We start from the raw sequence: 23,372 nt of genomic DNA, 5'->3' as shown, positions 1-23,372 counted from the left end.
GATTAGGATGAAGATGAGCTGTGCTGCATTTGGAGCTATTTTCAGGCTGCCAATATACCACTTCATCACATTTAGTTTCTCTTTTGTTCAGTCCCTCAGTGACCAAGAAGGCACAATTCTCTCTCTCTTTGGTCATGCAGAGATGGTTGCTTGGCATGGACGTGGGCTGGGTGAGCTTTCAACCACGGTTTGCTGGTGTCTGTGTAGCATCCCCTGTCCTTGTGGGAAACACTTTGGAAATGAATCACAGACAGGAGAGCCAGGCAGTTGCTTCCCTGTTTTAGGAACAAGGATGTAAAATTTCATCTCTGTATATTCACATCTGGATCATCTTCTGGTGATCTCTGGGGCAAAGCCTATCCCCAGGAGTTCAGGGCCCCAGCATAGGGCAGAGCACAGAATGTGCTGACCACACCACTGAGGTTGCAGTCAATGGGCCACAGTCTGATAAACAACTGATTTTCTTGTGCATTTTACCCATATCCTTTCTCTGTGTTGCACATAGCAGGAGAAGAAAGATGAAGGGTTATGAAGTGTAGGGTGACACAAATTGTCACCTGAATGCATGAGCAAGCCTCAGCAGCTCTAGAGACAGCAAGGGATCAAGCTGGCAGAGGAAGGATCTTGTGCTGATCCTACACTTGCTGTTGTACCACCAAGCAATTGCAGATGCCCCAAGAACCAAAGTACCTTCCACAGCAGAGAGCTGTGGTTGAACTCAACAGTTCATGAACCTGAATAGAGACAAATGACTTTCTTGCTCTGGACTGAGGATATGGTAAGGTCAGAGTTATGGAAGTGCTTTGATATGGTTTCTGAGATAGTCTTAGGCTGTGAACAGGCATCTAGAGCAGGACTGCTGGGTTCTCTTCCAGGCTGTCACTGGGTAGGTCTGGGCCCACAGAGGTGTTGCTGAGGTTCTCCAGGTCTGATGCCAGCAATGTCAGCCCACCTGCAGGGCCATGAGTGCAGTGTAGCTTACCTAGGCTTTTGTATATAGTTATATTTATATTTTAGGTTTTCCACATAAGTCAGTAGGAATCACTCTTGTCTGTATTTATTCTTGTGGTATTTGGGGCAAGTTCTCTTTATGTGAGGTCAAAATTCTCTTTTGTTTCTGAATTGAGAGCTGTTGGATGTATGGTAACTGAATGGAATTTAAACTCTAAAAATCTTATTTTTTAACACTAAGGCTCAGCATCTTTTTTTGAGGTAGACAGAATTTTGGCTTTTACGTTCTTTTATATGGGCCAGCGTGATCAGGGTGTAAAGCAACAAGACTGTCATAGAATCATCAGGTTGGGAAGGACCTCTGAGATCACTGAATCCAACCATTAACCCAGCACTGCCAAGTGCACTAAACCATGTCCTTAAGTGCCACATCCACACACCTGATGGTGACTCAACCAGTCTCACCTGTACAGCTGCATATTGTATTATCTAACACACACCTGTGCTGCCCTGAGAGCTGGTGAATTGTTGAAATCTGGCCTTTAAGGCTATTTCCTAAATTTGGTGTCCCCTTCAGCTGCCAGCCAGCCCAGCAGTGCAGTGTTTCACCTTCTCCCCACTCCCTGGCACACTCCTCCCTGCCTCAGTGAAATGATATTATATCTCAATAACCCATGCCTTTGATTCGTGATTGTGCCTTCACTTTGCTGAGTTCTGAAAGGAATTGGAGAGGTTATTAATGACACACAGTGATCACACAGCAAGTTAAAGCCTCTTGCTAAGTGAAATTTGAGGGAAAAGCATCCAGCTTTTCAATATTTCGCAGAAACGCTTTATGTCTCTTTTCATTTGCAGCCAGACAGTTGCAAATTACATAAAATTGCTCCTGAAGAAGAAGAGGAAGAAGAATAGAGGGAGGAAGTGGAGGGGGGGGGGAGGTTTAAAAAAGTAATTCTTTTGGCAAGGTACAGTTACAGTTTTATTTCTATGCAGAACAAAGAAAGGCCTGCTGAAAGGTAGGCAAGTAAGTGGCAGAAATTGGTATTGATCCAAGCTGGGAATACGGGCAGTTTAAGAGCAGGGATGAGGGTACTGAAATGTGGCTACATCATAGGGAGAACTCATGGATGCAGGGACACAGGAATGGAAAATTACAGAGAGCAGACAGAGACTCTGGGAATGCACCAGGGGTTGAGATGCTGCAGCACTAATTCAGGTGGTTGGGCACCAGCATCGTGCAGAGACCCAGCAGAGCTGGAGCAGAGGGCATCCCTGTGGGTAGGCTGTGTCCTGTGCTGCCAGGAGCAAGGGCTCACCTGGGCCATCTGTCAGGATCCACAGCCCGTGGTGGCAGGAGGGAGCACAGGTGGCTGGAGGGACTTTGGTGGAGAGGGCAATGCATCTCGTTCTTCCCTGCCCTCTTGTTTGTGCAGTGCTGGTGTGAAGCCAGCCTGGACCAGTATTTCTGAAAGTTTCAAGTGGTCTAAATGTTTGGCTGAGGTTTGAAGCTGGGCCCCACTTGTTAATCTTGGCAGCTTGAACCCATGAACAGGGCAGGGTAGAGAAGTTTTTCCCATGTCCATCCTGCAGGTTTGATAGCAACTTGCTGAGAGCCATGCAGAGTTATCAGTTAGAAACACAGAGAGCATGCCAATGCTGTCTTGTGGAAATGGCAGCACCAGGACATGAAGGTGCTAAAGGAGCCCCTGGGCAAGAAGCAGCAGAAGTGCCTGTTCAGTGCAGAGAAAAAAACACTTGTGCTGTTGAGGGTTTGACTTTAGGGGCTGAGAGCTCTCAGTGAGGCAAAGCAGCTGCCCAGTGAGGTGCCTACAGTGAGGATCAAGCTGCCAAGGCGGACATTGCCTCCTGTTGCCTGTGGAATTGGAAGAACAGTGAAATTAAAGATCAGCACCCGTTCCCACATGCTGACCACGTGGACACATGCAGGCTCTGTCCTGTGCACAAGGGGTCTTCCTTTCTCCAGAGAAATTGCTGCTCTTTGCACAGCCAGGCCCTGGCATCTCCTTGCAGCACAAAGCTTTGACTTTTGCCTCCCAGAGCTGGGTCTTCCCTGGTGATCTCACTTACCTGTGCTTGTGAACTCACCTGCACCTGCACACCAGCCCACACAGAGCTTCCTCTTTGCAAAGGCACCAGCCTCCTGAGTGAGGCTCCACATTCCCACCTCTGTGGGGTCATTTGGGGTGTGTGCCTGCACACAAGTGTTTGTGAGCATGGATATAGATGGGATCCTAGGATAGTCTATGGTGGAAGAGACCCCTGGGGTCTCTGCTCAAACCCCACTCAAAGCAGGGCTGACTACACCAGATCACTGAGGGCCTTCTCCAAATGAGATCAGACTGTCTCCAGGGGCATCCTGCAGTCACCTGGGGCCTCTTTTCTAGTCTGCCAGCACCCCTACAGGGAAACAGCTTATCTCCTATCAGCCCAGAACAGGCTCAGGGGATTTATTTGGTGGTGCTGGGGCTTGGGCCCGTTCTGGGTGGATTTTCCCGTGGGTGTGTCAGTATCGCAGGAGGTTTTGCTCTGCTCGGATTGTCAGTGTTAGTGGTTGCCAAGGGAACTGGCACAGCCACTCTGTGTGCAGGCAGAGGGTCCCTGTGCCTGCCCCCCTCTGTTACATCAGCAGAGATGTCTTTTCCTGGCCACTGTCCTTACCATGGGGCAGGAGAAGGGCACGGCAGCAGAGCCTGTGGCAGCCTGTGAACCTGCCAGCACAGCCAGGAGAGGCTTGTGCAGGCTCTGCAGAGCTGCTGTGTCCATCAGCTCAGACACTGCTGCCCCAGGCTCTTCCTTTGCCTGCCTTTTTGGGGTCCTTGGAGGCTGCAGCTTGTGCACAGAGAAGCCCCTGAAGGTGCTCACTGGACCAGTGGTGCACAGGGAAAGGCACAGGGTGCTGGGTGTCCTGTCAAAGCCAGCTGAGTGTGTGCTCCCAGCTTTTCCCTGTGTGGCTTTCTTGCACTTTCTCAGGGTAACTTGGTGAGCCATCTCACAGCATCTTACTCCTGCTTTTTGCAGGCTTTAAGCATTCCTTGGGCCTGCTGAGCATTTTCTACTTCAGTGGGAGTGACAAATGTGACAATCTTGGGCAAGTCTGTGAAGCAAGATGCTGAAGAAAGATGCTGCAGCTGACACAGGACTGTGGGTCTGAGCACCCAGCTGTGTCCCATGGCTTTCTGGAGGCCAGAATGATCTCTTATGGTCTTGATGAACTTTTAGAGGAGTTTTTGGGTTTTCAGTTTCTTCAGTCCTTCAACAATTTTCCTTGCTTGTGCATAAAGATGTAGCTGAGCCATGCAGGCAGAAGCTGTGTGGTTTGTACTCTGGGATTCACATCCTGCTTCTGCCACAGACTTTCTGCATGATCTTCATCACCACATGCCTCAATTCCTCCACCTGGAACACACTGCTCATAATTATCCTTGTCTCCTCCATAGCAGGATTGAATGAGGTGAATTCATAAGCAGCCTGTAGAGCTGTGCCAGAACTTGGTACTAATGTTGCTCGTGTTTCTGTATGAGACAACCCCTCTTTCTCAGGGAAGGATGGTTCTCCTGGACAGGACTAAGGCACACTGAGATGTCAGAGGGACGATGCAAGCAGGATACTTGAGCACTGAGACTGGCACCAATCCATCCCTGCTTGCTTTCCCAATCAGAAACGGAATCCAAATGAACAAATTAGCATTTAGATTTACGTGCTCTGCCCAGTTAGAAGTGATTATGATCATTCAAGCAGGGCATTTTTAACTGGCCAGAGGAGGACAAGCCCACGATTTGTAAAGTGGAGAGCCTAGGACCTAATTATGCCAATGGCCTTGGATGCCTTTTGGTTCCTGACATCCCAGAGGAGCCAGCCTGCACTGTGTGCTCTGTACACTCTGCTTCTGACCCTCTTAACACTGTGAGCTTCCCCTGCATTGCACCTAAGGGGCTATTTTACATCACTTACTTGTAATTAATAGAGAGGCTTGCCCTGCTGTCCCAGGGGGCTTTTTCCTTCCATCCAGCTTTTGCAATTTGAAAGCTGAAGAAGGGGGATCTGGGAGTCTTCTCCTTGAGGAACAGGGCTACCAGATTGCTGAGCTGACTCAGTGCTCATGCTGGGCACTGATTAAACACGGGGAGCCAGTTCACCTCCAGAAGTCTTTATTTGGGGTGTGGTGAGAGAAGTGGTGCATTTTAGCCTTGGTGAAACCAATAGCAAAGCTTCCTCTGACTTTAGGAGTGCCAGGATGTTTCCTTAGCTCCTTCATCTCCAGAGTGCTACAAAGGTGGGGAGCATTTCTTCAAAAGCAGAGGGGAAGCCCAAGCAGAGTGGGGTTCCCTGCTTCTCTGTGCTGCCCAGATCCTGGGATTGGGGTGGATGTAATCCAGACACTTTCAGCAAGGCTTCTTAGCCTTGCCTCTTCCCTGGAAGTCCCTGGGTTCCTCTGAGCTGCAGTGACCCTCCCTGTGGGTGTCTCCTCACTGTTCTCACAGGGCTGCACAGGACGTGGCTGCTGAGCTTTGTGTGATGCTCCCGAGGTCGGCTGCCACGTTGCTTCCCACCAGGAACCCCCCCAGAAAGCCAACAAAGGCTGCAGGCTCGTGAGAGAGACAGTGGTGCAGGCAGAGAAACGTCTGTGAGAGCTGAGAGCAGGGTAGGGACAGCTGTGCTGGGCAAGTTGTGTATCCAGCCAGGAGGGAAATGTGAGCAAGAAGCTGGAGCAGGGCAGTAGGAGCTTTGCTGCCCATCTGGTGCCCACTGCTGCTCCAGAGGATCTCCTGAGTGCAGTGGGTCATGGAGCTGACAGCCCTTACAGCGTCAGCAGCAGCAGGTAAGGAGGACCCTGAAGTGTGAGGGTGAGGGACATTTGGCCCGTGGTGTCCTGACAGCATGTGCTAAATGTTAATGTGATATTCTTAAGAAATGAAGACTAATAATGCTCAGCTGCATAATTTAACAGGGAAGATGAAGCTCAGCTTGTGAGGCAGGTGCAGGCTCATGAATCATTTGCTGGAATTCTCCATCCTACACGTGTGCTCACCTATGTGTTCCTGTGTGGTAAAAGGCATCCATGTCTGTGCATGTGCATCTTCTCCACTCTGGGAATTTAAGGCAGGCACATCCTGACTGCTGGATTCTGGGCCCAGCTGGGTATATACAAATAGAATTTTCTTATCCAGGTGTGCTCCCTGGTTACTGTGCAGCCTCAGGTGATAACTGGAGGCCAGGAGAATTTTGCTTCCAGAGTTTGCTGTGCAAGCCAGAAGTGGGTCCTCCCTGCTGCCCTGTTCCTCTCTTTCTCCCTCAAATGGGAGAGGTAAAACTTGACCATCCTTACTGTGTGTTCTGTAGGGGTCAGCTCTTTGTCTGAGACCTGTATACAGAGGTCAGGATCCCCCAGGGACAGTTCTTAAGGCCTTAAGGTGGTTGAGTTAAAGCTGCTGTGGATTCCCTCTGCTTGAGAGATCTCTGATAATTTGTTTGTCTTTGGTGGCAACGTGAGACTTAGAAGGATTAAAGTGGTGGTGTCCCTCTTCATGGAAGCCTCTTCTGTGCAAGGAGGACCATGGCTTTCTCTGCCTCAGCTGGGAGACCTCCTGTTTCAGGAAGAAGCTGCCAGACAATCCTGCTGCTCTTCTCCAAGCCTCAGCATCTAGACAAATTTCTTGTGTCTTGTTTTCTTCTCTTTACCCATATCTTCCAGAGCAGATAAAGACCAGCCCAAAGACCTGACCTCAGGTTGGTGGGTGTCTCTCAAAGTCACTGGAGCTGGCAAGGCCTCTGGAAATGGGCAGCCCTTGACCCAGGGCTTGGTCTGACATGGGCAGGGGGAAAGTCTTCCTGTGCCCACCCCAGGTGGTGTTTCAGGTGGGCAGGAGAGGAGCTGTGGCCATAGCTGGGGGGCTCAGGGCAGCCCTGCTTCCTCTTGTAGCCCCAGCCAGGAGCTGCCTCTGGGTTTGCAGCAGTACTAACCCACACTGCTGTACTGGCACTGCCACCCCTCCTGCCAGGGCATCGTGCTGTGGCCCAGCTGTGGGCACGTCCCCTCGCTGGGCCAGTGGCCCTGTGGGATACACTCGCCCAGGGTGGCAGGTTCAGTGGGGTCACCACCCCTGGGGTCACGTCCCTGGGATGGGGGAAAGGATAGGGATGGACAGATGGGTAGAGGGGGCCCCTTCCCCAGAGATCATATCAAAATGTCTCTTTTGTGCAAAGCAGAGGGAATGCCCCCAAGAGCTGGTTTCCATGGCAACTGCAAATGTCAGGTTCCATGTGGTGAATAACCGTTTCCATGACAACACCTCCTTTATCCTAGGTGCTGGGAGCTGGAGTGACAGCCCTGCTGGGGGAGGGGACAGGGAGATGGCCTCAGGTACTTAACCTCCCCCTCGCCTCCCCCATCCTTCCCCTCAGCCCCTGCATCCCTGGGAGGGAGGTGCTGGATGTGTGTGCACTGCATTTCCACAGCATCCCTGCCGCCCCTCCTACCCCCAAATGGCTTTGGGGCTTTGGCTTCCTCACAGAAGCTGAGATCCCAGTCTGTGCCTCGTCTCCCTCCCCATCAGTTCAGTTAGTTTAGCCCTGGTTTGGCATCCTGGGTGGAGACAAAACTATTCCTTGGTGCTGGGGGAATCCATGTCCTGGGTGTGACGTGGCCAGCTGCCTCTCCTGGCTCTGCAGGGAGCCCTCTCTTCTGAGCACACATCTGGGCTGCCTGCCCTCTCCCACTCAGCCTGCTCCCACAGCTCTGCTCCCTCAGCTCACACAGGCAGGCTGCCAGGGACCGTGAGCAGTGACAGCAGCCTCTCAGCAAGGAAACTGGAGGCTTTGTGGAACAATCTCTGACCTCAGACTCCTGAATCCCTGCCCCACATCCCACTCAGCTCAGGAAAGAGGGGCCGGGCCCTCGGCAGCTCCTGGCGAGTTCCAGTGCTGCAAGTGCTGGGCACACATGGCAGCAACAGCAGGACATCAGGAGCTCTGCAAATCCCTGCAGCTGATCAAGAGTGGGAGAAGGACCTGCAGCCTCTCCCTCTTCCCTAAATGATTCAGCAGGTCTTGAGGTTGTTGTCTGTCAAAGTGCAGCATGGCAGCAGCTTGGCCTTCCCTTGGGGAGCTGCCAGCCCATCCCTGGGCCATTATCAGTGGCCCCATGATCAATCCTTGAGGCAGGAGTGGCGTGGGCCTGCTCCCAGCCTCTGCTCGTCCTGCCTGAAGTCCATCAGCCAGAGGAGGCCAGCTTCAGAGCCCCCAGCTGCCAGGCTGTGTGCCATGCCGTGCCAGCCTGTCACCTCCTGCTTGGCATCTCTGTCCTGTGCACTGCAAAGCCACCTCACGGATTTCCTCCAGCTCTTGGGGATGTGGGCCCTGCCTCTGGTGTCTGGCCAGTCTGGCTCAGCCACCGCTTGGAGACTGACAGCCCTCCACATATTGCATGCTGGCTTCTAAGCACATTTCAGATGGTGACTTTTATGGCTTGATTTCCTTTTCTGTTTTGTTGCTGTTTTTCCTCAGGGGTTTCCTAAGAGAGGGGGCAGACGATGTCTGGACCTGCAGCTCGTGTGCAGGCCTTCCCTGCAATATTCTGATTTTTATTATGAATGTCACTGATTCAGGTCACTGTCAGCCTCTGTGACTGATGCTGAGAGACATGGAGTGAGATGTGCTGTGAATGTGGAAATCTGCCCTGTGCACCATTCCTTGGAGGATATTCTGGTGCAGTTGGATCCTGCTAGCTGGGAAAGGAGGCTACAGCTTGTCAGCTGCCTCTCTGGGCAGCACAGGACACACAGACTTGCCAGCAGATGAGTTTTGCCCTGCTTTTCAAACCAGGCAGTTAAAGTTGTGTGTTCCTTAACGCAGCTACTTCTGTCTTACCTGGAGAGTCCCCATGCCATGTGAGCAAAGCTACCCTTCAGGCTTGTTTGTGGTTGGATTATTGCTGATGACACTAATGGCTGCACGAGAAGGGAAAACCTCTTCTCCACACCCAGGCGAGAGGAGTTTCACCACTTTCAACCTGAGCATTGCCTCTGAGGGCCAGAGATGAGAGATGATGCTGGAGAGCAGCACTGCCCTGCTCAAGAGCTACTCTGGTGCACAGAGCTGTCTGTGTGAGGGCTGGGGAAGGGGGAACACGACAGGCCTGCTTGCTGTGCTGCTTCTAGCCAAGTTCAGAGGCAGTGTCTCTTCCCTGCTGCAAGGACAGTAAGTGGCTCAATTAGGTGACGTGGCCATGCCTGCACTGAGTCAGGGCAGACACAGGAAGAGCTTCCAGGCACAGTCTCACCTCAGGCCACCCTGACCACTGTTGAGGCTCCAGTCACATGGTGATGAGCTGCTTCCTCAGAGTCCTCTCTGTGCTGCTTGCAGCAGCTGAGGAGGCAGAGGTTTATGCATGGTGGGCATTTCCAGGAGAGCTGCTCTCTGGGGCGAGCAGCTGAGCAGGGAAAAGTGCCAGGATCCTTTTGGAAAAAATGATCCCTTCTTCAAGGGTACTGCTTGCCATCACAGTGTCTTGGTTTCCCTTCTGCCTCTCCTGCTGCCCTGTTGACAGTGCCTTCAGCAGCCTGTGCTGGGCACTGGGCCAAGCAATAACCTCTGCATTTCTCTTCCCTTGCAGATGGCGCGCCCGATCCAGGTGAAGCCTGCGGACAGCGAGAGCCGTGGAGGTAGTTGTCATCTCTCCTTGTTTCTCCTTTGGTGGCTTGTGAGGGGGACCAGGAAATGAGACACGGGGTCCTGACTCTGCCTTCCTCGGTATGAGGAGGAGTCTGTGTGTGGCAGAGATCTGGGGGGCAGGAGGGCAGTGTAGGGACACAGCAGGCAGCTGACAGCACACCAGGTCCTAAGGGTGATGATGTGGCTGCCCCCTCCACTCTCTTTCCCAGCTATTTGAGGGTGCCATCAGCCTGGCAGTGTCTGCCCCAGGACATTACTGAAGCAGACCTGTGTGGCACTGGGGCTCCTGAAGCCTTTGGGAAGAGGTTCCTTCATTCCTACGCCTGATCAGCCCAGTAAGAGCCAGATCCCTGCAGCAGCAGTGGCTTTTCAATGTGTTCAGCTCACTGGTCTGCAGCTGATTCTCCTGTCTGCAGCTCCCTCCGCTGCCTCCCCCATCACTGCTGAGCTGTCTCAGCCCTGCCACTCTCAGTCCTGCAGCAGCCCCCAGCACATTGTCAAGGCCAAAATGCTGTTGCAGAAAAGATCACATGATGGGGAAATAATGTCTGAAGGGAAAGGATCCTGAGATGGAGGTGCTGTCAGCCTGCAGGGGACAGCTTGGTCAGAACAGCATATACTGAGGAGTTCAGAGCTGGAAGGTTGGGAACAAGAGAACCTGGTAATTTAATGGGGAGCTCTCAGCAGCTCAAATGCCTCCTCCAGGTGGAGAAGGTTTGCAACTTCAGCCCTTTCCAAATCCATTAACTCATTTTGCTTCTTTTTCTTGCCTTACTGATCTGTTTCTTCTCCTTTTCTCTCCATTCCTACCTCTGCCTCTCCGTGCCCTGTGCTGTTGGTGCTGCCCCTGAAAGCAGTTTAGTAGAGGCCAGGGGAGGGTTTGTGTGCTGCTGTTTGTGCTGTGGGACAGCATGTCCTGCATGCTTTATTTAGATTTAGAAGGCTTTTGTTTTACATTTCCAAACAGTTTGTAGTGACTGTCAGTTATTACACTGTCAGAACATGAGATATGTTTGATAATATTTTATGTGAATGTGTGTATTTATGGTTGCGTGATACTCCTTAAAAAAAAAAAAGTCTGTTTAAATCAGATAGAATCTGTAACTTTTGGTTATTTACTTGTGCACCTAAGTTTTACTGAGGTCTGGGCATTTTACTTCAGCCCCTTGGTTTAGGGTTGAATTTAAGGTCCTTATTTGTGCCATAGACAATCAAAAGAGACCAGAATCTTCAGGGTGTTTCACTCTCACTGTTGAGAATGATGTTAAGAATGGATGAGAGATCCTTTAGAGATGCCTGCAATGGGTGATGTGGGGAGGGCTGGCTTCTCACTGGGACCTCACATGGCCTCTGGACTCAACCATTAGGTGGTCAGCCCTTCCCCTACTACACTGATTAAAAAAAAAAAAAGTTTATGTGTCTGAGTGCAACTCTGGACTCTCTGGCATCTAATCAGGGCTGAGGCCATCTCTGCATCTCTTTTGCTGGTGGGGCACTAGAGGGGCTCTTCTATACACACCCACCTGATATGAAGGGTTGGGATGTGACATCTCTGATGTCTCTGTCAAATCGAGCTGGAACAGCTCAGGAGGTTAAAAACCAGGGTGCTGATTTAGAAACAAGCTTTTGGCCAAGGCACTGGACTCTGAAATCTCTAAGTTTATGAAAAGTGCCACATTCCCTAATGGTTGCAAATGTCAGAACATCACCTCTGCTTCCCGTGGGCAAGAACAGAAATCTTTGGAGCCTGAGCACCTGTCTCCTGCAGCCTGTGCACCTCCCTCCAGGCTCCTTGCAGCTCCCACAGGATCCACGACAAACTGGATTTTTTCCTGAGGCAGGAGCAGCATCAAGACAGTACCCTGTGTTTGTCTGAGACAGGTTGCTCTTCTGAAATGTTTCTGTCGTGGTGCTCCGCTTGTCAGAGAAGTGGCTGAACAACTTGGCAGATATGGGAAGAGCAATGTCCCTATAGCAATAGCCCCACACTAGCAGGAGGTGAAATAAAGATTTGGGGCAGGGCAGAAGTGTGTGGATTAGGAATTTCTCAAGGAGTAGCTGCATGCATCAGTGAGGCACTGCTCTGCATTATCCTTGAAGGGAGCCTCTTTTGTACTCACCAGGGACTGACCTTTCTCAAGTGAAGCACCCTGAATTAAGAACATGACGTTAGAACGCCAGAATTTGTCTCTTGGTCTGAGAGATGCTCATTTTTCTGCCAAAGGGGCAGTTTTGGCCAAGCCCTGCAGGGGCTGTGTGGGAATATCTGGATGCTCAGTGTTCCTGCACCCTGCAGAAGAAATTCACTACGGAAAAGTCGCTGCCTGCATGAGTTCAGAGTGGGACTTGTGATGCTGGGCCAGACATTGCCAGCTTTTCCCTGCTCTCTGCTGGGAGCCTGGAGTGCCAGGAGGAGAGGGGCAGAGGGGTTCACGTGCTTGTCTGGAGCACTGGGCTGCAGTGATGGGGCATGACAGGTAACCCAAGCCTTTAGCACCGCCCAGGGACAAGGAAGCTCTCTCTGCTTCCTGAGGAGATTTGCTGCATCCCATCCTCAGCCAGGAGCTGGCTTCCCTCTCTCCCTGATCCTGCCTGCTGTTGGCCAGATGACCTGAATTCAGTGGCTTTGTAGGAGCTGTGTCCAGTGCTTGTGTGCTCTCGCTTGGCCACAGCACTCGGCCTCAAGCCCTGGCCCGTGGTGCCTTCATCAGCGACGCGCTCGGTGCTGGCTCCTCCTGCTGCCTCGGCGGCTGGCGGTGCCCGGAGCACGTTTCCATGGGAACTCGACAGTCAGAGATCACAGCGAATTTCCCTGCTTGCTGGACAGCACGGGAAATTGCCAATCAGAGGGTGAAAAGCAGGAGCTGTAGAGAAAGTGAAGGGGGAAAACAGCAGGAGGGGAGGGTGGGCTGTGCCGAGGAGAGGGGAGAGCTTCCAGTGCTGCAGGAATCCTGGGGGGAGCTGAAGAACGATGGAGCTGATGACCTGAGAATGCCAGCGGGTTTGGGATCAGCCCTGAGAGTGCCAGAGGGTTTGGGATCGGTGGTTTTAGGATCACAGCTCAGGTGGGAGGGTTTGAGAGCAGATCAGGTGGAAGGGTTTGCAGCGTTGCAGCCCGGCTGGGGAGGGATGAGTCAGCCTGGATGTTGTGGGAGAACAGCCCTGTTTGGAAGCTGACGGAATCGAGAGGATCCCGGATCACGGGTTGGGCTCCAAGATGCAGAGAGATAGAGGTCAGCAGCAGAAGAGCCCTTTCAGAGGTCCCCAGCTGCTGCAGAGGCATCCAAAGGGAACAGGCTGGATCATTTTCCTTCGTGTGATCTTCAGAACCAGGCTGTATGAAGCAGGATTCACTGTGAAAAAAATCTTATGTTGTCAGTGATTTCATTCCCTTTTACTACTGCTCTTCTTGGTCTTCAGAAAATATTCCAAACCCATAGGTGTGTGTATTTATATTTGCTTTTATGGCTTAAGTCCCTAAGGTGTCACAGTTTTAACCTGTGCTGCATAGCCAGGAAGACTGGATTTTTTTTTTTTTTCTTCCAAATTCCAAAAAGGAAAGCTGAAATTCCCACATGAAGGCAGGACTTCCAAAAGGTTGTGTTAGTGAGCCCTGTCAGACAGCAGAAGACCTGTAAAGCTGCAGGGATGGAGCAGTCACTGTTTCAGTGGACTTTTCCCACAGAGCAGGGTAAAGAAAAATGCTTTTGATTCAACAGAAATGGTGTGAGGAAGAAACCACAGGAATTACCCAGGAAATCTGAGGGCTCCCTGAAGGAGAAAATAATGAGTAACTTGTAATTTGATGTTGATTTGATTGCAAGGTGTAGGAAACTGCCTTTCCCAGACATCTCAACACCCCCTGCCCCAGCCAGCCAGGGATCCCTGAAGAGAAAGGCAAGACCATCAGATGCATTTCTGGCTGTCAAATCTTTGCCCACAGTTATTTGCCTGCTAGTTCAAGGAACAGAGGATTATTCCACAGCACATAAAGTCAGTGCAAGTGTTTCCCAATGTATTTCTCCCCTGTGATGATGATTTTTTTAAGGAGCTCCCTATGTTTGCCACCCAAAGGCTGCAGCATGTCTGAATAAAAGCCTGGTTCCAGCTGCAATGGAGATTCAGGGTAGAGGAAGGAGGAGCCCTCCAGACCTCCAGTGTCCCCTGCCATGGCCAAACTGGGCTCACATCTGACACCAGGTGATGTCAGTCACACCACAGAGCTGCTGCTCCTTTAGTTTTCATGCTCTTCTTCACTGCCCAGTAAATCTGTTCCTGTCCAGTCCCTTTTTTTTCACCCCCCCTCTCTTCCAATCCGATTTTTCACCTGCTCTGTGTGCTGTTTTCTGGTTGTTTTGACCCCCAGCACTCCTGAGCTGGCCCTCGTGGGGGCAGGTGCTGTCTCCTTGCTCAGAAGGCAGCTGAACAGCACCTGCTTTGTGAACTCCTGTGCCTTGGCTGGGGATTATTTGGCATCACCAATTTGAATGGACTCAATCAGCTGAAATAATGTCTCCAAAAGCAGCCATTGCCATGCAGGTGCAGGGAGAAATGTACAAAGAATCACAAGGAAAACAGAAGGGAATGAAATTCCCATGGGTGTAGTTACCCAGGGATTCATGAAAATGGGGAAGCTGGGAAACCTGGCCTTTAAAAAAATATGCAAAGCCATATATTTCAGCCACTTCTAGTTATATAAATCAGGAGTATTTGCTTGGGAGTGGGTTAAGAGCCTGGGCTGCAGCACTTCTAACACTTTATGACTGTGGTGGACACAAGTGGCACATGTCTGCCTGGGGCTACAGGAGAGCTGTGCCTGGCTGAGCCTGTGCTGGGGCTCTGGGGCAGGGTGAGGTGGCTCCCTCTGGTCTCTGCATGCTGGATGAGCGTGGCTGGCTGCACATTCCTCTTGCTCACTAAGGAATTTCGTTCTGGAAGGCGTCCCCGGGGGCTGGGGATGTACAAGTGTGTTCCAGGGCGTGTGTGAGCCTTTGTGCTCGTCCATTAGTGCTGCTTGTGTGCATCTGCTTTTCTGGGAGGGACCCAGGGCACGAGTAGGTCCTGCCTGTGTGTGCTGCTGAGTGCATCTGCACCTGGCTGAGCAGCAGGGAAGGTGCCTTCCTTCCTTACCTGGGTGGGAACCTGAGCTAAGAGGAGCCCGGCAGGGGCTGGGGCGAGCCTTGGTGACAGTGTGAATGTGTCATGTGCCATCCTTGCCTGGCATCCCTACACAGCACCCCCCTGGAGCTGCTGTGCTGCTGTAGCTCCAAGACCTGTTGTTTTTCAGGTCACTGCACTCTCAAGCAGAGAGCAGCTCCTTTGCTATTGCCCCTGACGTGCGTCACATTGCATTGGTTTGTTTGGAGCCAGCCCCTCTGATCCTGTCGCTGACAATAAGGAATCCTCTGGCACTGCTGCTCCAGAGCCACATCCCAACACGGTCCCTCCTGTGGGTCCTGTCTCCCCACTCACATCTGGGGCAGTGGGGGAGGGTTAGCTCTGTTTCCTGGCAAAAACTGAGGCTGGGCTGGCGTTTGGGCTGGGATTTTGGTGTTGTGCTGTTTTACTGCTGTTCACATCAGTCTGGGGAGGATGCTGCCCCAAACACTGCTGTGTTTGTGCTTGGCTGGACAGCATCAGGCATGGGATGGGCTCCTGTGGCTGCTGAGGTAGGGAGAGAGAGGGAGAAGGCACTCTGCCCCTTCTTTGCCTCCATACTTACCCATCCCAACAAAACCATCATCCTCACTTCCCTCTTTGAGGAGGAACCCAGAAGGAGGCTGAGCTCAAAGTCCTGGATGTGTTGGCCACTCCTGCAGCTCCCTGCCAGTGTGACACGGGTACACAGTGCCACTGGAGAGAGGGGAGCAGGGACCATGGAGCTGATGGTTGGCCTTCACCCACCTGTAGGATTTGGGTGGTCCTACAGTGAGGCAGATTGGGACCCAGGATGCCAGGGTTTATCCCAGGCCTTGGGAGACAGCTGGTTAGAGTGGAGTGGGGAAGGGCAAATGGAAATCAAGGTGCTTGGTTATATAGCAGCTAAGGAAACAGTGGTCTTTGGGAGAAGGAAAAGGAAACAGAAGTCAAAGGTCCTGGAATGTATCAGCCTGCCTGGGGTTGGTCTGCTGTATTACCTAAGGCACCTCACCTGGACTTCACCTGCTGATCAACAGAAATGGGATTGCCCAGACAGTTTTTCTTACTGTCATTTCTCTTGGATTATTCGAAGGAAAAGGCTAATGAATAAAAGGAAATTATTAATCCTTTGTTTTCCATTGGGGAGGGCAGGACAGGGGAAGCCACACAAACCTTTGAAGGTGTGAGCAGCTTGGGCAGACCCTGCATTTTCACCCCTGGAAGCACTTCAGCCAACAGCAAACCATTTCCGTGCCTGGCATGTTTTTAACACCGGGCTGATTTGTGCTTAAGTGTTCCTCTCCTCCTGCTCTGGACTGCAAGCCTCATAGAAGGTTGATGTTTCTGTGTTTGCCCCTAGGGGACAGGAAGCTCTTTGTGGGCATGTTAAATAAGCAGCAGTCTGAGGATGACGTGCTCCGGCTCTTTGAACCGTTTGGGGTCATTGATGAATGCACGGTGCTCCGTGGACCCGATGGGAACAGCAAAGGTGTGAACCCTCTGTGTGTCCTGCCCTTTGTCCCTGCCCTGCGTAGTGCTCACCAGCCTCACCTTCCCACTGGGGCACTCATTCCCCTCCCTGTATTTAGGGGAACCCATAAACCAGCCAGGAACAGGGAGCAGGGCAGGAAGAGTCCTGTGCTGCCTGGAGGGATTGGGGAAGGTGGGCAGAGACTGAGGGAGCAGGAGGGGAAGCAGAGCACGATGAGTAGCTGAGCTGTCAGGGTCACTTGTGAGCCTGTTCTGTCCAGCTGGGGCTGCAGGCTGAAGTGTTTGTACCCACAATGAGGAGCCCACAGAGAATTTGGGGAAGAGGTGATCAGGGGCAAGGGTGGAGATGATGTCGTCATCTGTAGAGTTTATCATTGAAGTAATAATTTGAGACCCTTCCTCTTTTTTCCAGGGTAGAGGACTTGGGATGAGTCATCCTTTTTGTTCCCTGCTTCCTTGGGGTGGCTTTCCTTTGCCTTACCTGAGATACAGACACTGTCTCTTGCGTGATGGCACTTTCACAGCAGTCCTGTCACTGCAATCTCCTGTGCTCTTTCTGTCCCTTTCCAGGCTGTGCTTTTGTAAAGTTCTCATCTCACACAGAGGCTCAGGCAGCAATCCACGCACTCCATGGCAGCCAGACAATGCCCGTGAGTATAAGGCCAGGGGACCTACCCTCTTCCTAATCCTTGTCCCACTTCCCTGTTGCAGGGACCTCCCCACACTCTCCAAAAATCCACGACAGGTTCAACAGCAGTGTCCACTGGTGTGGCTGGGAGGTGTGTGGGTGTGTGTGTGCCCGTCTGTGCTCCACTCAGAGTGACCATCCTGTCCCCTGGGCTGCTGTTTGTGGCCGTGTTTGTCCAGACTGGGAGGGACAGCATTCACAGCTGTAAAAGCCAAATAAAAGAGAGCCAAAAATCAGGCCATGATTTTGTGTTGGAAACAGCTACCTGTTCAAAACTGAGCAGGGTGGAAGCTGACAGTTCAGCCACATGGGTGGTCAGGGCTTCAGTGTCTGAGCACTCCTTGGCTTCTCTGATTTAGGCAGTAGAGGAGGCCCCTGGGGCGGGCTGGGTGTGGGTGGGAGCCCTTTGTGCCTTGTGTGGGGTTGTGTGGCTGTAGCTGGGCCTTCCTGTGCAAGTGGAGCTGCAGCTGTGGCCTCATCTCTGGCAATCTCCAGCCTGAATTTGGGGCACCTCACAGACAGGACAGTGCACTGCTCCAGCCAGGGAATTCCCAGCTACCTGGAGCTGCTCTGCCTGTCCAGCCAAGCTCACGGTGGTGCCTGTGGCCATCGATGCCCTGGGTGTTCCTGGCTGCACCATCACTGGTGAGTGCAGCCAGGGATGTGTGCATCCACGTAGGCAGCTGTGTGAGGGGAAGGGTGTGAGAGGGAAGGGTTGGATGGACAGACAGATGGGGAAGGGCACAGCCCAGGTTCCAGGCAGCTCCCCAGCACTTCCACGCCAATATTTGCTCTTCTGCTCCTCTTCCCACTCCTCTCTGCTGCCTGTCCTGCCCCGTCCTCCCTTGCCTGACCGCTGACTCTCTGGCTGTCCCACGCCTCTTCTCTCCTGCCTCCTCTCTGTCTCCTCTCTCTGTGCCTAGGGTGCCTCCTCCAGTCTAGTGGTGAAGTTTGCTGACACAGATAAGGAGAGGACCCTGCGCCGTATGCAGCAAATGGTGGGGCAGCTGGGCATTTTCACTCCATCTCTCTCCCTGCCGTTCAGCCCATACAGCGCCTATGCGCAGGCTGTGAGTATCCCGCGGGGGTGGGGGGGGAACGCTGCCCTGCTGGCCCCGGGCAGCCCCTGGGGCACCTCAAACTGAGCTCCTGCACCTGTGGGAAAGCTTCCCAGCCCCTGGCAGCGCTCCTGGCTCGTTTCAGCACTCAGCTGCCTTGTCTTGCAGAGTTTTTGTGCGTTTTTCTCCTGGAAATGGTGGGGCAGGGGAGAGCTGGGGCCTCCTCAAAGTGAGCCTGGGATTTCTCTGATGTTGTTGACGGTGCTGGGAGCAGGTCAGTCATGACCCACTTCCTCTCTGTCTTGTTATGAGGAGAGCTCAGAGCCTTGGCTCCTGGGTGACGTCTGACACAGCTGTGATACCAACTTGTGAACCCTTCCTCTGGCTCTGTGACACAAATGTGTGTCTCTCTGGGCTTGGAGCAGCAGGAGAGCTCTGGGACCCAGCTTCACGAGTTCATTTCTCTGCTGACATTCCCAGGAGGGCCCTGTTCCCCCAGTGCTGTCTGTGGCTTCCAGACTCTCTTACTTGGCCAGTGGGACTGTGGAGTTTGCAAGGTGCTGGGGAGGGAGCAGTGGGTAGCAGAGAGCCAGAAGTGTTTCAGCAGCCTGGCTGTGCTTTGGGTTTTAGTGAGAGAGCCTCCTTGCCTTGGAGCCATGGTGGCAATTGCCATTGATGTTCGAGGAAGGTCCCAAACTCAACAAACCCCAGATCAGCTGTGGTGGAGCATTGTTTGAGCCTCCTTGGTGACTGTCATTTTCAGGTCTCTGCTGCCAAGTGTAAAGTCCGTGGAAGGAGGCTCAGAAATTGCTCAAGGCACAAGAGATTCTTGTGTTGACAACTCAAAAGTACATACTGTTACTGAAAGTAATTTTGTAGGGGGGAGTGCAAATAAACCTGTTCTTGTGTATGTGGACACCTCTCCTCTGGCTTCAGCAGCTCCTTGATGTGCCTTCCTTTCATTCACGTGACAGAGGAGGAACTGCTTCTCAGCTGTGGGCTGTTTCCTCAAAGATTCCCCAGAAACTGCCAAATGCATTTTAAGTGTGTGGCAAAAGTATGGATGAGAAAAAAAGGAAGTACATATGAGGCTCCAAACTTAGGGGAAATTTGCAAGCCAAACATAGAATTGATCCTTTGTCACCAGTCACCTTTGTCGCCACTTTTTGCCAGGATCCTTCTTTTCTGTCCAGGAGCCAGAGGTCAGAATTGTAGCCAGGCATGAGATGATCATCCTGGTGTGTCTCCTGCTGTCCTAGAGATGGCCCTGACTTGGGCATGGTGTGGTGGTGAAGAAGGCAGGGATGGACCACACAGTGAGGTTATGCTGGCAGGAGGTGCTTTATCAGCTTGAGGTCCAGGCTGTGTAAGGAGGAAGAGCAGTGAGGGCTTCCAGACTCAGCCTTTTAATCTTCAGGAAGCCCTGCTGATGACAAGAATGCAGTCAGGTCTAAGCTGTGCCTCCCTGCTTGTCTGCATCTTCTTTCGCCTCAGTTGTGTCTGTTACTGTGTTGCTCTCTCTCTGATTCTTCACTGGCCTTCCTGCTCTGTGACTTTGTTTTGGCTTTCCCCTTGACTTGAGACTCAGCCTGTCTCCCAGTTTTTTGGGATTTTTCCCTTCCTATCCTTTTACTTCCCACTGGGTTTGGTTCTCCTTTTTTTTTTTTCCCCTGAGGCACTGACCTCACACCTGACTCTTTCTTCTCTTGTGCCCTCATTGTCTTTGGTCTCCCTTGTGGAGGAGAGATCCCAGCCAGTCCACACACACACAGTGCCACCATCAGAGGGAGAGGGAATCAGCCCTTTGGAATGCCACCTAACACCTCTGCAAGCGGGGGCAAAAGAGAGGGATTTCCTTGCTGAATCTCCTTATGGTTCCTCAAAATGCTCTGCCATGGGCAGCCCTTGGCAGCTGGGACCTCTGGTAAGCCAGGGCTCAGGGGAAGCCCAAAACCCCTCATGCCTTCCTGAGTCTGGGCATGGAGGAGTAAATGCTGCACCCAAGGTCCCCCCAGGGCTGGGAGATGCAGCTGACCATTCTGGATTCTGACCATTCTGGATTCTGACCATTCTGGATTCTGACCATTCTGACCATTCTGGATGTGGCTGAACCAGACTGACAGGAGCAAGAGCTGCTGGTGCATCAGAGGCATCACAGGTTCTTGTAGCCATAATTTAATACACAACAGCTTCCTCTCCCTGTCCCCACTGGGTTTGCTGAGTTACCAAGCCAAAGTGGTCCCCAGGGGTTTAGGAAGAAGTTTGGAGCCTGGGTTGGTTTTGTTTTGTTTTCAGTTGTCTGTTTTAAATTTGTATTAATAACCTTCTTCTTCAAAAACTATCTCAAATTAAACATGAAATAATCATATACTAAGTTCAGTCTAAAGTTATTCAGATCTATGCAAATATGCAAAATAAGGTACTTAAAATGTCAAACAGTGCATATTAGCTGAAACTGTATGAAAAAGTCTCATCTGGGAAGTACAACTGGCTAAGCATCTGAAAGCAGTTTATTTCCATGCTTAAATCAGGTTTTGATCCCAGGTGCTTCTGCAAATTAGTTCATTTTATTCAACAAGTTAGTTGAGGTGGACTCAGGGAAATGTTTGGGAGCTGAAAAAAAGTTATCAATAAAAAAGAGGCCTGAAGTCTTAAAAAAGCAGCTAGAGCAATTTACTAAGTGCTTATAATGCTTGAATATTCCTTGTATATCATAAATCAATTCGTTCCAAATACAAAACATAATTTGTTCACACCTCCCCCCCTTTCATCTCTGCTCTTATGGTTCATTATGGTAATTTTATGTAAGTGATGAGAACAATTCCAGAGTGCCAATTTGGTGGTCATGTAGCTGGATGGAGGCCTTGGTCCAGCCACAGCCCGGCACAGAAGAGGCATTAATGAAAAAAGAGGAGATCAGTATTCACATAGTGAGTAGGAAACGTGTTGGTTCCTGCACCCTGGAGTGGGGTCAGGAGCAGGAACTCGTGGGGGTCTTGCAAGAGGCTCAGCAGGGCCCTGTGACCCCAGGGAGGCCTCGTTTCACTGCAGCCCTGGCTCGGGCTGGCTCCCAGTGACAGGAGTGCAGCTCCAGGGGAGCCAGGGATGGTGTGGTGGTGAGCAGAGAGGTGATACCAGGAATCTGTACTTGATACTTGTCCTTTCTGGAATGGCACAGGAGTGACCCCTGTGCTGTCAGTGCTCCTGCCCCAGAGCCCCGCGCTGGGACGGGCCTGGGAGCACTCACCCATCCCAAAAAGGGCTCGAGCCAATTTCACCCCGGGGCTTTGCTTGTTCCAGCTTACAGAGGCAGCCCTGCCATGAAATTCCTCTTCTGTTTGTGCTAAAGCCATGATCAGCTTCTGTGTGAGGAAATGGGGAGGTTTAGCTAGCCACAAACTTCTCACAGTTACCAGATCCCTCAGCTGAGCCCTGGGCCCAACTGCCTTACTGAGTTCAGCCCTTGGTGAGGAGGTGGGGTCCTGGAGAGCTGTGTCTGTGTTGCAAAGCAGACAGTGGGGTGTGGCAATGTCAGGAAGATTTTTGTTGTTTCCTTGGGTTTTGCCTTGTGTCACCCTTCAGCTCCTCCTGAGGAACTCAGGTTTCCTGAGAGCCATGCCTGTGCCTCCCCTGCTCTTGCTTGATGTGAAGACAAAGCCGATAAAGGGCTGGATAATTTTGCATCCAGAACTAAGTGTTCTTTGCCAGTGCACTCAGAGGGCATCTTGTGCTCCCACTGATGGTCAAATAGGACCAGAAGGATTTTTTTTTTTTCTTCTTTTAACCCTCCTCCCAACCCTCCCACCCTTCCTTTTGTCCTGTGCATCTCTGCCTTGGCAGGTGTGTCATGGCACCACGAGGAGCTGATGTCCCCCAGCCCCAGGGTGCAGGGCAGTGCCAGGGGACAGCCTGAGCTCAGAGGTTCACAGGCCAGAGCTCAGAGGACAAAGCAGGCCACGAGAACTGGGCCTGGTGCCCTTGCCAGAGCGAGCCCTGTGTGTCCCAGCACGATCTGCTCGTGGAGGCTGGGCAAAAGCAGAGGGATCTGGGCCCTGTTCCTCGAGGCAAAGCTGTGTTATTAGATCTGCCACTGTCCTGGCAGAAGTGACCAGGGAGAGGGGCCTGTGCCTGACAGTGCAAGGGCCTGTGGGGAGATGGTGCTGCTGGGTGCCAGGAGCACAGCCCTGACCTGCTCCCTCCCCGCTGCAGGAGCTCTGTGAGCCAGAGGGGCCTGTCCAGATGCCCTTGCCCAGCTGAGTGAGCCACAGCCCCTCGGGGCTGCTGGCCCACGGAGAGGGCGAGGCATGGGGGTGCCCAGCCGTGGCCCTGGCTTTGTGTTCTGGGATGACCCCTGAGCTGTGTCCCCTGCCTGCAGGACAGGGTGGCTCTCACGGGTGGCCACTGTCAGCAGGGACAGCAGCTGTGTGAGTACACGGCTGCAGGGTCCTCGTGGGCCCCACAGTGGGGCTGGGCCTGGGGAGCACAGCCACCACTGCCCACCCCAGCAGGTCTGGCGGTGTCGGGGGAAGCTCCAGGGCAGGTGGCAGCACCTGGGGGAGGTGACAGCCAGGCTGGTGTGCACAGCCTCCCCCAGCTCTGCAGGGCCCTGGCAGCAGGAGGCCCTGACTGCACGGTCCTGCTTTGCAGCTGATGCAGCAGCAGACCACGGTTCTCTCCACCTCCCACGGCAGCTACCTGAGCCCGGGCGTCGCCTTCTCCCCGTGCCACATCCAGCAGATCGGTGCCGTCAGTCTCAACGGGCTGCCAGCCACTCCCATTGCACCAGCGTCAGGTGAGGCCTCCCCGGGCAGGGACCCCCCTGGCCCAGCACTCACGGGGCCCACCCGGGTAAAAGAGTTCTGCACCTCCAGGTCAGCAGCTGCATTAGCTCGCTGCTTCCCAGCAGTGCAGCCTCTGAGCACAGCAGCCTCTGCTCTGCACAAATTCCTGCAACCCCCCTGACACCCTCACATGTTCAACACACATCTTCTTGCCCTACAGCTGTGCATTTTTGCTGCAGTTTTAATAAAGAAGAACTGGGTTCCCAGGATTGCACTTAACTCTGAGATCAGCAGTGCCGCTGTTCATGATCATCGTCCCACAGCAATAATGTGTGTTGGGTTCAAACCCCTGTCAGAGCAGGCATGTGTCATGCCAGGTGCTCTGCAAACCCAGATCAAAGGTGTTTCCCCCCAAAGCTCTGACAGCACTCACGAGTGGCAGTTCTTCTCACACTCTTCCCACTAGTGCTGCCTCTTAATTATGTGAAGGTTCTAGCAGCAGTCTGCCATTTCCACGTGCCAAATAGAAGAGTTAATGGCTTCATACACAGCAGTCTTGCCAGGCAGGTGGAA

The 23,372-nt window shown here is 52.4% G+C and overlaps 1 protein-coding gene across 5 annotated transcripts in view; it reads left to right on the top strand.

Moving 5' to 3' along the window:
• Positions 1-23,372, top strand: part of CELF5 (CUGBP Elav-like family member 5) — a 37,023-nt gene that overhangs the window by 8,470 nt on the left and 5,181 nt on the right. The window contains exons 1-6 of one of the 5 annotated variants that reach the window (XM_053999196.1): positions 3,887-5,791; positions 9,584-9,632; positions 16,142-16,270; positions 16,843-16,922; positions 17,884-18,030; positions 22,666-22,810. In XM_053999196.1, the coding sequence (XP_053855171.1) occupies positions 9,584-9,632; positions 16,142-16,270; positions 16,843-16,922; positions 17,884-18,030; positions 22,666-22,810 (550 nt within the window). In that variant the 5' untranslated portion in view covers positions 3,887-5,791. Of the gene's footprint in view, positions 1-3,886; positions 5,792-6,158; positions 7,334-9,583; positions 9,636-16,141; positions 16,271-16,842; positions 16,923-17,883; positions 18,031-22,665; positions 22,811-23,372 lie in introns of those variants that run through there. The other 4 variants (XM_053999197.1, XM_053999194.1, XM_053999193.1 and 1 more) reach the window with 4 other exon arrangements.

Source organism: Vidua macroura, chromosome 26 (assembly GCF_024509145.1).
Source record: "Vidua macroura isolate BioBank_ID:100142 chromosome 26, ASM2450914v1, whole genome shotgun sequence".
Lineage (NCBI taxonomy): Eukaryota > Metazoa > Chordata > Aves > Passeriformes > Viduidae > Vidua > Vidua macroura.
The sequence above is the reverse complement of the archived record's forward strand: the minus strand, read 5'-3'. Positions and strand labels throughout refer to the sequence as shown.